General features: G+C 46.3%; 2 protein-coding genes across 2 annotated transcripts in view; one reads left to right on the top strand and one right to left on the bottom strand.

The window, feature by feature from the left end:
- ABITRAM (actin binding transcription modulator) overlaps nucleotides 1-13,128 on the top strand; it is a 120,626-nt gene that overhangs the window by 101,495 nt on the left and 6,003 nt on the right. Inside the window, exons 3-4 of the mRNA XM_068128679.2 lie at nucleotides 10,973-11,102; nucleotides 11,666-11,742. Coding sequence (XP_067984780.1) covers nucleotides 10,973-11,102; nucleotides 11,666-11,742 — 207 coding nt within the window. The remainder of the gene's footprint in view (nucleotides 1-10,972; nucleotides 11,103-11,665; nucleotides 11,743-13,128) is intronic.
- On the bottom strand, nucleotides 4,864-8,283 carry LOC144889787 (uncharacterized). Its single transcript, XM_078770987.1, has 2 exons — nucleotides 6,492-8,283; nucleotides 4,864-5,853 (listed from the first exon to the last, which is right to left on the bottom strand). The coding sequence occupies exons 1-2, from the start codon at nucleotides 8,277-8,279 to the stop codon at nucleotides 5,422-5,424; spliced, it is 2,220 nt and encodes a 739-aa protein (XP_078627113.1). The 5' UTR covers nucleotides 8,280-8,283; the 3' UTR covers nucleotides 4,864-5,421.

The following is a 13,128-nucleotide window of genomic DNA, read 5'->3' as shown; positions in this document are numbered from 1 at the left end:
TATGCAGGGACATGGAAAAAAAACTCTTAAGCTCGAGATAGAGCATCAGCCATGACATTATCTCGACCCGAAATATGTACAATTTTCAAGGGGTACGGCTGTACTAAAAGCCCCCATCGGTTCCCTATCAGGTGCTCGTGGAGCCACGCTATCTAATTCACTAGTCAATATCTTGATGCTTTATATGACCTACCAACTGGCCGGCCGAGGTCGGCCTCACGCTCATAGTACTCTTTAAGAATATTAACGTGGCACACCCGGCGGGGTTTCCATCTGTCATGGGTCCGCACCACGTAGTTCACCTCACTCAGCTTTTTTTCGACCCAGTAGGGACCGCTAAACTTCGCCAATAGTGGCTCCCCGGGCAGAGGTAGTGAAACTAGCACTTTGTCTCCAGGCCTAAAATTACGAGCTGTCGTATTCAGGTCAAAACGGGCCTTCATTACTCGCTGAGATACTTTCAAATGTTCCTTGGCGACATTGCAGGCGGTGGTAAGTCTTTCCCGGAAAGTACCTACATAGTCCCGAAGGTTAGGGTTCTCCGTCTCTTCGAGGAATCTCTCTTTCACTACTGGGGAAACACAAACCCTATTGCCAGCCAAATCATTTCCCAATACGAAACTAATACCCTCTATGGGGAGAGGGGACTATTCCTACCATCACGGGTCCTGTGACCAAATCAGACTTCAAGTTCACCCTATGTAAGGGGACTGGGACATAACGACCTGCAATGCCCTGGAGTAAGGCACTCGCTTTCCCCGAACTACTCAAAGTCAATGGTAAAACGGTAGACAACATCAACGACTGGGCGGCCCCAGTATCCCTCAGAATAACTACGGACTTGATTTTTCCGTCCCAAGACACTTGGCCCTTTGACACAAAGGGTTTATAATGGTCCTGTACGGGGCTCGTAAGGTCCGCAGTATCCTCAGCCTTAACTGTAAGGGCACGATCCCTGTGGCTGCCCACTTTGGTTCGAACCAATGCAATAGGTCTAACGGAGTCTCCCTGCTTCTCCTCCCTTTGCAATTTCCAACAGTTCGACTTCAGATGTCCCCTCTGTTTGCAGTAATAACACGTGGGGGCCGGTCCCCGGTGAGATGCCTGACTCGACCACTCAAACTGTCTACCCAGAGACGGCCGCGCCAATGGACCCCTATGGTCTGTCCACTTCCCCTCTGACCGGTCCTCACTAACCCCCTTCTTGTTATCCCAGGTAGTACCATAATGAGGAAAACCAAGGCCTCTCTTATGGGTAAGTTCATAATCATCTGCACCAACAGCAGCTTTTTTCAACTCACCAACCTTATGATTCGTAAGGTGTGTCCTAATGTCCAAGGGGATGCTGTTCCTAAACTCTTCCATCAAGATAACCTCCCTTAGATTACCATAGGTCCTATCCACTTGTAGAGAACGATGCCACTGATCAAAACTAATTTCCTTCTCCCTCGCAAATTCAACAAATGTCTGCCCAGCTTGTCTTTTTAAGGTTCGGAACTTCTGCCGGTATGCTTCCGGAACTTGCTCATAGGCTGACAACACAGCCTTTTTAACAGCCTCATAGTTCTCGGACTGATCCTCCGACAGAGCTGAATACACTTCCTGGGCTCTCCCTATGAACCCACTTTGTAGTAGCAGGGTCCAGTATTGTACGGGCCACTGAAGACGTTTTGCTATCTTTTCAAAAGACAGAAAAAACGTTTCCACCTCCTCCTCGTTGAACTTGGGAACGAGCCTAATGTTCCGAGCCACATCAAAGGAACGGGGGAGATCATTTTGACCCCCACCTGAATCGAGGGAAACCGGTTGGGCCTGTCCCACCTGAATTTCTAATTTTCTTAACTCAAACGCTCGTTCTTCTTTTTCTCTTTCAAACTCTCTTTGCCGTTCCTTGTCTTCTAACTTTAGTCTGAGCTGTCTTTCTTCTGATTCTATCCGGGCAATTCCAAGGCTTCACTCCTCAATCTTACCCGTGGTTCCAAACCCATGTGACTGACAATAGCCGAAACAATCTCCGCCTTTTTCATACGAGATGTCCCTCTAACCCCAAGATGATCAGCTACAGCTCGTAACTCTACCTTACGTAACAGTTCTACATCTTGCACCGATAGCCCCTTCTTCTCCACAAATTCCTTCACTTCAAAATCCATCTCCTCAGCCATGGTGTACGACGGTAGTAAATATGGAAGTATCATCACCGTAAACAAAAGTCAAATTATCTGTCAATGAGAAAACTTACTATTACAAAAAACAAAAATCCAAGACAGGTATCATGTAATCCAAGCTCCCGGACGAGCCCCCAATTTGTTACGGCCTGAAGCACACCAGACCAAGCCTTCAACCACACGGTCTTTATTTATTTATTATCACACGAAAATCTCTCCCTGCACATAAAACAAAGAAGGGAGAAGAGAGGGAAAAACCCGAATAGGCCAGTCAAGAGTAGGCAGGTCCAAGAGTAGGCCAGTCCAAGAGTAGGCCGGTCCAAGAGTAGGCCGGTCCAAGAGTAGGCCGGTCCAAGGGTAGGCTGGTCCAAGGGTAGGCTGGTCCAAGGGTAGGCCGGTCCAAGAGTAGGCCAGTCCAAGAGTAGGCCGGGCAGTAGGTCCCAGGGCAGGCCCCGTAGTAGACCCCAAGGCAGGCCCAGTGGTAGGCCCAGCACAAGAGGGTAGGAGTAGGCAAGTTCACGAGTAGGCCCCAAGGCAGCCCAGCAGTAGGCCCCAGTGCCGGCCCAGCAGAAGGCCCCAGGGCAGGCAGAGTTTAATCCAAGTCCACCGTCAGGTGCAGAGGTGGCCGCAGGGGTTGATCCGGCATAAGTCAACCTTCAGGTACCGAGGTGGCAGCAGGGGTTTATCCGGCATAAGTCAACCTTCAGGTACAGAGGTTTCTGCTGACAACTTGACGAGCACACGAAAAGGCACTCCGCCATGAGGTCTCTTCCAAAATGGCCCCTCTCCCCTCTGAATCACCTTCCTGGCCCCTCCCCTGCCCCACAGCCACTCATAGGCTTTATACCCATGGACCAAACCACTGGGTCTAACTCACAGGGGGGTGTGGGGGAAGGAAGAAGAAAAAGGTCACAAACCGTAACACCGTTAGGGATACCTTTTCTGGTTTGCTATCTTCGTATTTGCGTACAAATTGGATTTGGTCGTTTGTTGCACTTTTCACATACTCAGCCAATAGTACAGTTTGTCTCTCTGTGCTCTTGGTTGAGTTCCAACAGGCCGCTACCTCCTCCTCGTCTTAGCAGGTACATTATTGGAATGCATATAGTTTTGTGGAACATTTTGTGGATAGTGAATAGTTTTCGTGTTTTTATTTTCACCTGGGATCAGTTTATTATTCTGCAGCTGTATTGGAATACTGGAATTGCGAGTTGGTTAATGGCTTTGATTTTGTTTCTTGGGGTGAGATATGTTTTCAGGATCAGCTTAATTCTACGCAGGTATTCTTTGGTAATTGTTTTGCGCATTTGTTTGTGACACATTTGGTGGTCCTCTTCTATGCCGAGGTATTTGTACAATGATTCATTGTCTAGTTCCTGTATTGTCGTATCTCAGTCTGTTTTTATATTGTCTGTTTTGGTTGGTCTACCTTGTACGAATGTGCACTTGGCACACTTATCTAGACCAAATTCCATTTGAATATCCTTGGAGTACAGCTTCACTGATTTCAGTTGCCCTGTCAATTTTTCGTCATTTGGTGCAAAGAGTTTCAAATCACTGTGTGTGTGTGTGTGTGTGTGTGTGTGTGTGTGTGTGTGTGTGTGTGTGTGTGTGTGTGTGTGTGTGTGTGTGTGTGTGTGTGTGTGTGTGTGTGTGTTTCATTCATTTATGCATGTGCATGCATGAAATATTTTGCACATAGCATGTTTTAAAAAAGCAACTGGTACAACTGCTCAGCAAGGCAACGCTCGCTTGATTTCTTTCTTTTTTTGAAGACAAAACGGTGTCACATGGGAATGTCCAGGTGTAATGTACCCTTTAAGAGTGAAGTGGTGGGATCGGGGAGAGGTAGGGGTTTTTTGGAGAGGCAATCACGCAGCTGAATTATTATGCAGAGAGCAAGTCCCAACTTCATTTTCATCACGGCCTTTTTTTCTTTACGACTTTTACACACAGCGTTCCAATTGGAGAGTTTGACCATGAGGCTGTGCCAATGTGCCATACCTATGTTTAGTAGTGTACAGCACCACCCCTTTAATTACTGATAGAAGCCTCTTGGCACATCAAGCTGTTCACTGGTTAAGTGGAATAAGCCTCTCTCTTTAACCTCTCTGGCAAATAAACAAACATGGGAGGCAGTTGCATGAATTAAATTAATACCTTGGACTCTGTGCTGTTCACTTTTCGTTTTATAACTTCTTCCCATGCTTTACGTTTGTGAGAGATCTTTTACACTTCCTTCATATCCCTAGCATGAGTAGATTAACCAGTCACAAGGAAGGGTGAATTTGAATCTATACTATAAGAGAGCCATTTGTATGTCTGTATCGCCATTTTTCTCAGAGATGGCTGAACGGATCTTCGTCAAACTTTCAGGGATTCATCAACGAGTGCCGGGGAGTGGAAAAAAAAATGTTTGGGATTTTTTTTTGATCGCTCTATATAGTGCAGCGGCATAGCAAACCAATTGTGCATTTTGTGATGGAAGCACCAAATTTGGCAGAATGATAGAATATTATATGGAGAACATTTTCAGATATGGAACCACTTTGGAATTCACCCCAATGTGGCCGCCATATTGGATTTCAAAATGGCGGCTTCCGAAAATCTGCTGACCGATATCTCTGGTTCTATGCCAGCTAGATACTTGATTCTGGTGTCTAGATGTACATTTCTGAGGTCAATGAATTGAATGGTTGTATTGAAATATGTTTTAATGCACATAAGCAACTGATAATCCCATATTACGTACATTGTATACACACGTTCAGCAAGAGAACTAGCGAGCGTATTGCATCAAGTCATGCCAAGTGTCACAGTTCCAACTCAATGTGAGCAGTCACCATCACAGGCACACAGTGCTGTGCATTTCAGAGCCGCTTTCTTGCACTTGCATCTCCCACTGCAACCTTTTTCGCACCCACAACAGATGAGTTCATAGCAGGATTTGGCAGCTTCTGGTAGTGTTGTCCACAGAGGATCGAACTGTCCGTCATTGTCCACCCACCCCCAGTCGCATGGTGATGGGAGATAGCAGTGTGGGACAAGAGACTGTCCCCAACAATGTCCACCCTGGTAAGTTGCTCTCTTCACGTGTTGTACTAGGGCGGCCTATGTTGGAGGTATTGCTTCAATGGATCGAGATTTCTTTGCAAATAGTTTCTTTCTTGCCAGATTCACCTCAGAACATGTGCATGTGCGGTCGTACAGAAGCACTACGTATCTCTCCAGGGTTGCCAGTGTATCCTCAGAGATCTCACTCACTTGGTGCAGATGCCAGGTCCAGGAATGCATTGGTCACTTCTGGAAAAGTTTCCCATACTGCCCATGCTGTTTTCTTGCCACGACCTGCAAAGCTCGAGACGGTATCACACCCTGTGATTGCATGGAAGATTGGCAGTGCCTTGGCTTTGTCTGGTCCCAGGGTAGCAGACAGCTCGTGTGCTGCTATGTAGCAGAAGTTCTTTCCGGTTCCAAACGCTAACCAGAGTTCGTCCACTACCTCATTAAGATCCTGGGCCATCCACACAGCGAGAACCACCACATCTGTGTCCACGGTGCGGATGAGTACTCTGCGGTGTCCAGATTTCATAGCAGCTGCTGCGTGGAGCATCATGCGCGTGTCTGCTTCCTCGTGATTGCACGGGGCCAAAGCGGCTGTGTCTGCACATGGTGGTACAGCAATGACCTGTTGGTGTAAGCATGAACAATACCGTGATGTAAATTAAATGTGAATTCCTTTGGTGTAGGTGGTCACGAATAAAACCTGACATGAATCTGCATAACATTTATTAATTTATTTCAGTACATTATTTCAAGTACATAAATACAGGGCAATTATTATTATTATTATTATTATTATTATTATTATTATTATTGTTATTTACTTGGCATCAAACACATGAAATCATACAATATGACATTGCACATATAACAGTAGCCTGTTCGTGTACACTCCCCCAAGATGCCAGGAAAGAAAAAAGCAATTCAAGAACACTATGGCCAATAGGCCTTTCTTAACAATTTGAGGGAGTGTACCGTGGACAGCTAAAGATTATATATACAATACAAAATATTCTTCCGAATAGATAATACAAATCGGGATTATATAATCAAAATTAAATTATATGAAAAGAATACACATATGTGGGTAAGAATTTACTCTACAACAGCATAAATCAATAATACATTGTATAATATGTACTGAAACCACAGAAGATTGTACACACACTCTCAAACACACAAGCAGGCACGCACCCACTCTCACCACCCAGACACATACACACACTTTCACTAACACACACTAACATACATCATGCACATTACCTGTTCACCGTCAGTAGCAATCAGCTGTTTGTCTGGCACATCGATGGACTCCGTGACCTGCTCAGACAGAAAGCTGAAGAGTTCCTCCTTGTTCTCGTCGACACGGAGGAAACTGTGCCAGTTGCCTGGTAGGAGGGCAGAGCCAGTGACACGTCTGCGTATTCCCTTGCCTCTGTTGGTCCTTGCAGTTGCCTTCAGGCTGCCTGACTTTGCATAGCGGTCCCACACTAGATCGAGACGAGATCGATGTTGAAGCTGTGACATAATGTATGGAACGAATACTTTTGTGGCATCGTCAAGAAATGTTTTGGTCTGGCCTGGGCTCAGCATTTGAACTATTACAGCTCCATCGAGGATCACAGAAGATACTTGTGGTGGGTCCGACTTTGTTTCGACAAGCTGTTCTAAGGGCTGCAACAAGTCAGCTTTGGAACCAAAGCGGAGCTGTCCATTTTGCGAGAGTGCTGGCGGATGTGCGCTGTTCTCATGTTTGAAGAACTGCTCGAGACCCCCATCTCTGGTTTGGCATGCGATGTATAGTCTGGAGTAGAGCTCTGAATCACTCTTTGCAGAGGCTACTTGTTGTTTGCTCTTCTGGGCAGCTTTGACCTTGATGGATGAAAACAACGGGAGTTTGTTGCGTTTGATGACATCATTGAGTGGCTTGGATCTGTCTGCCAGACGTTCCTTCTCAAATGAATGGAACTGATCTCTCCCAATCTGTAAAGCTGTACGCACAGTATCTACAACAGCTGGGCCCAAGATCTCCAGTGTGCCCAGGACCAGCAAATCTGTGCTTTCTTCTTCAAAGGGGCTGCCCATCTCTTCGATGACTGTTGTCAGTGCACGGACATCTTGGACGAACTTCTTCTGCACACTGTCGGTTTGCTCATGGTGGTGGGTGTGCTCTCCCCTTTGGCGCAGTTGCTGTGAGGTCTCAAATTCTGTGATGACCCGAGCAACTTCGGGGCCAGCCACCATCCACCATCGAAGGGCACTTGGATTTTCAGTTAGGCCCACTGCCCCGCCATCGCCTTTGACCGTGGCATTGTTTTGTTCATGAGCCTGGTCTAGGGAGATGGCGGAGAAAGCATGCCTAGTCTTCTTGGATGTGAAGTGCCCCGCATGGAACTTGGCAGCAACATCTGGGTGTTTCTCTGCAATGCCAACCATGTCCCTGATGTGGACTGGTAACCAGCGAGCATAGTGGATATGGCCCAATGCAGCGAACCATGCAGCTAGCTCTGGTAGGGTGTCCATGTACAGCGTGAAGTTGGACTCTCTCAGTGAACGTATGTAGAGGAGTATACAGAGCTCCAGGTTAAGTACAGTGGCCCAGTACTGAAACTGTGGACATGCCGCTGCTCTCTGGTCACACCATGCCTCGAACTCCAATGGTTCCTCATCTCTTGCAGTTGCTCTTTCGTTGTATATGTCATATGCACGATGCTGCAGTATGTGTAGGGCAGCAACAGTTACTTGGTGGGCACGTCTTGTACGGCTGACGTGAGCTGCACGCAAGAAGGAGTCTGCTGTGCCAGCTGTTGCTATCTCTGCCTGAACCAATGCCTGTGTCCAACCGCTGTCTTGCAGCCAGTCTCCTGCTGTCTTCAAAGCTGCCATCTCTGTGTGTAGACCACCCAGCATGACCACAAAGAGATCTTCACCATGTGTGTCTGGCCAGTTCCATTGCACCTGCTTGGCGATCGCATAAAGTGGTTGGTCCAGTGTGACGACGGGTATCTGTCCAGGGTTTAGCTCATTGATGGCTGCTTTCACGACATCCATGGCATGGCGGATCATTGCCACTGAGTGGGCTTGGTCATGGAAGAGGGGAAGCAAGGCAGTGGGTGTGACTGTGATACTAGTATCCTTGGCCGATTGGTTCTCTGCGTGATGTGCAGCCCAAGAAATGTTTCCTGGATTCTGTGTGTCACCACTGTCACATGCATCCTTCACAGTCTGGAGCCACCTCTTCTCTTTATCCAGTTCAGCTTGTGCAGGATTCCTCTGCAGCGACGCCTGGATTCCAGCTGGTACAGGGTGGCTTTTGGCAAGTGAACTAACTGGTTGTACATCTGTGTAATACCGTGGAAGGTCCTCCACAGTCTTGACATTTGAGACACCCCCGATGATGACAATACCTCGGTCTGTGCCTTGATTGTCATAGTCTGGATGTTGTATCAATGAAATACCAGTTCCGTGGAAGGAGTCGTGTGCTGTCGTGGAACTGGGATTGTGGTCTATATTATCCACAGCTGATGTGGTGAACACTCCACCGCGGAGCTTTGGGGGACAGACCACCTTCTCCGCCCGAAAGCGCTGACAGACCCCGTTCCGCAGCTCTGCAGAGATCCGTAGCACTCTATCATAGGCAATGCTGATCCCTAGTCCAGATAATGTGTCAACCAGTTCCCTCTTTCTCGTATGGGCATGAAGCATCAAGCCAAGATATATTGGCAAAGGAGTCTCTTGACTAATGCTGTGTCGTACGTCTGTGCCTGCACCTCTCCTCTCATGCTTCACACTGTTGTATTTGAGAAGTTGAGCTATTGTCACAGACGCCGATGCCGATGACTGACATGCCTGATCTTTGATGCCTGCGCCCTCTAAAATCATGGAGACCATTGTCAGCAGCAGTTGTGGCACAGACTCTTCTTGACATTTGTTTGAGAAGGACCCATTGAAAGGCTGAGATGACTGGAACATATCCTTCCTTATAATCCCTGCAGCTCGTGCCAGGTGCACAACATCACTGTCAATATCATGTTGACATGCCTTGGCTAATGCACTGCCAATGTCTTCCTGAAACACCAGCAGGACATCTCTTCCCTGCCTGTGCTCCTGCAGATCAGGGAAGTGTGCCAGGATACGCTCCTTGAGTCTGGTTGTATGGACTCGTGTTTCCAGCACAACTCCGAACTGTTCCATTCTCATTGTGTAGAGCTTGGTGAGGTCTGCCATTTTGAATACAGGAGCAGTGTCTTCTTCTTTAGCAGTTTCCTCTATGTACGTTACCAGTTCAGCAAGGACTATTGCTGAAATGACATCTACCGTGCTCTGGCTTTGCTCAGCAAGCTTTTTTGCTGCCCTCACGCGGTTGTATAGGGATGTCAAACATTTCTTATGGTACTTGGCCTCTCTTGCGACCATGTCCCCAGCACTCAGTTGGGCTAACAAAGTGGTATCCTGAAGAAACTCTGCAGCCTTGCGAACGTGTTTATCTAGTTCCAATGTCGCTGCTTGATGAAACTCCAAACCAAGCTCTTGCTGGCAGAAGAAGCACAAATTGTCGCATATGCTATCAACACAAGCTGCCTGAGACCTAGTAAGCTTGTACTTATCTGTGATTGTACTGGGGATAGGGCTTCCCTCTGAATGACTTCTCTTCTGTACCCGCTGTAGCTTGGTAGTGTTATATTTCACCCTGCATGACTTGTGCCACTTGGCTTGGTGGGCAGCTAGAGTGGCAGCTATCCCTTGGCCTTCATCCAGTCGTTGCAAGTCCACGTCTTGTGGCAGCTTGCCTAGTTTATTGAATGCTGATAGATTGTCTTCAAGTGTCTTGTATCCAGCACCTGCATCAGTTCTTTTCGTGACAGCAGGACACTGTAGGGACTCTCCTATATCAACTTGACACAGAACACAGAGTTCCCAGTCCAGTGGCGTCTTTGGCGTTGAAGTTACATGCTTGGTAACATGAACTAACTTGAACTGCTTCGACATGATTGAAACCTGGATGGAGCAAACAAACAAAAAAGTCGTTTAATTAGGGGTTAATCAACGGACCAGCATGTTTTATCTACAGGACAATACACGACCCCCCCTGAAATTTGACACCAAATGACCTCTTTTAGGGGTATTTTTGGCCGAAATTTTCAAATTTTTCACTCCCCAGACCCCTAGATGTTCCCTTGAGCTCAGAATCGCCGCTGTAATGTGTCTACTGATGTTAGAAAAGATATAGGGTGAATGGGGCAATAATTGTGCCTGTAGGATTTGTTTCCGCCACCCCCCCTAAGGGTTACAGATTTTTTAAGCCGCCATTTTGAAATCCAATATGGCGGCGACCTTGGGTGAATTTCAAAGTGGTTCCATATCTGAAAATGTTCTAAATATAACATTCTATCATTGTGCCAAATTTGGTGCTTCCATCACAAAATGCACAATTCTTCTTAAATTTTTGCTATGCCGCTGCACTAATAGTGCCTCTACGCCTTTGTAGATCCATGAAAGGTAATATTTAATTATCCCAACCCCATTCCTTAGTGGGTGTAGGGAATTTATTTAGGCCCCCCACAAAAATAGACCAGGCAATGCAAGGTACCCCTGCTAGTGTTAGATAAATCTCAACCTAAATCTCAATCCAATGGGCATCTCCACAGGGACATTACCACGGGCCACGACACAAAGCGGGCAATGTGCAAGAGAAGGTTGAAGGAGAACAAACTTTGGCTGCCTTAAACTTGGTGTGTTCGCAGGATTTGTGTTGTGACCTTAGCTGAGACACACCCTGCACTTCAACCCGGGGTGGAGATACAAGAAGTGGATTTTCAAATCAGTGCAGCCTGCAGCCGTCTGCACAACCGAGTATCTGGAAAGGCCAAGCGAGTAAGTGCGTCTAACTTGATGATTACAAGAAAATCATTAAAGCGCATTTTGTTTCCCGACATTTGTCGTTCTCTGATGATTTAAAAATAATAAATGTCAAGAACTATCACTCCAAGTGTCTCTATGAAATGTTATATGTAGATGGCCTCTTGTATTCTTGTTTCCTCTACAAAACCGAGGTACTAACAACTTTCATTTGTATCCACTTTGTGTCGGTTCGACTCGACGCACTTCGCTAACCAATCTATTGCACTGAGAATATTTCGGAATGAAGGCTTGTGGAGTTCCTGCGGAATAAAGCAAGAATTGCAGTGACATTTCAAACCTTTGATTTGAAGCAGCTCAGCGGAAATCATGCTAGTTCTGCAAGAGCTTTTGGCAGTTGTCAAAGAATATAAAAGCAATAAAATACATTGATTTTTGACAAGTCCCGTGCTTTGAGACCATAAGTTTGCTTATGGAGTTCGTATTTCAGTTGCTGAGCTCGAAGAGACTTGTCTGATTGTCCTTGCACCTTTACATCCTTACTTTAGTACAGCTGTTATTTTCTGTTTTCCTTCCAGGGTGGACAGTTCCTCACGGAGCTTGCCCCACTCTGCAGGCTGCGATGCTCCAACGGAGAGCAGTACTCAATTTACAGGTATGGAGAATTTTGCACTGCCCACTCAGGGCTCCAGATTGCTCATATTATTTCAATGTTTTTGAATAACAAGTAACATTTTAGGAAGAAAACAAGATGGAGATGTGTTTTGCTGTTGTTTTCATGATATAAATTGACATCGACACCAACTTGTGTCCTGATTCTAATATACTATCCATTCCTACCCGTCGTTTCACTGACAGCATGTTGCACTTCACAAACATATTGCACGTCTATTTGTCAAATCTCAATTAGGATATAAAATGAAGAGAAACACATGAAAAGGATCTTTTTTAACAAGTAGGTTTTTTTTGTTGTTTTTTTGTATACAAGATCGAGGCTCGTGTAAGAGCTAACATTGATGACGAAAAAAACAAGCGGACACACAAGACAAAATAAAGGGAGTGGGAGACAAGATGGGGAGAGAGGGGGAAGCACACAAGTATAACAGTAGAGAACAGGGACATCGGGAGATCTGTGTGAGGGAGAGGGCTTGGGGGGAGGAGGCATGGGAAGGGGGGGAGGGAGGAGGTGGGAGAGGTATAAAACACATGGACACTCCTCGGACTTCCAGGAAAGAAGTCGGTATTTCAAAAAAGTGGATCTGGGGTGAATTAGCGGGGGTAGAAAAGATCAAGGTTTTGGATGGGGGAAGATAAGAGATGGTGGTGAACAGCTGTTTTAAAGACCTGGAGGGTGGAGTGGGATTGAAGAGAGTGAGGGAGTTTGTTCCAGAGGTGGGAGAAAAGAGGAATGAAGGAGTGAAGGTGAGCAGAGAGTCTGGATTTTGGCAGTTTCACGAGAAGAGGGTTGCTGGCAGATATTGTGCGACCTTTAGGAATATTTGGGAGATTGTTGCTGAGATTGTTGGAGACCTGTAGGAGATTGTTGCTGCTGTTATCGTGGCTGTGGCTGTGGTTGTCGTTTGTGTGCTCCTTCCATGTCCTGCATGCTTTGTTCTAAAGGGTTCCTGCTGTCGCATCGTTTGAACCACTCCATTACAGCTCCAAGTCCTGCTTCTTCCTCCTCCCTCCCGGAGAGACGGACTTTTGAAAAAGGCATTATATGATTAAAAGGGCACGAATTTTTGTTGCAAGTAAATCAATTATTTGCTTTCCAATAATACCATTTTTATTGTTCTACGACAGCAGGAACCCTTTGGAATAAAGTGTGACACCAGCGATTACCCAGGCAACAGTACCCACTGAGTTTGGCCTAAACAACGCAGAAATCAAGAAAATGACCAAATACCATGACCTCAAAAATGAAGTCAAGAGATCTTGGAAGCTGAAGAGCATCGAAATTGTACCAGTGATAATTGGAACAACAGGAATGATGAAGAAGAACCTCATGAGATTTTAAAAAACGATTCCCCGGAATATTACC

This window comes from Myxine glutinosa, chromosome 1 (genome assembly GCF_964187855.1).
Source record: "Myxine glutinosa chromosome 1, kmMyxGlut1.1, whole genome shotgun sequence".
NCBI classification, from domain to species: domain Eukaryota; kingdom Metazoa; phylum Chordata; class Myxini; order Myxiniformes; family Myxinidae; genus Myxine; species Myxine glutinosa.
Note: the sequence above shows the minus strand (reverse complement) of the source record. Positions and strands in the feature narration are given on the sequence as shown.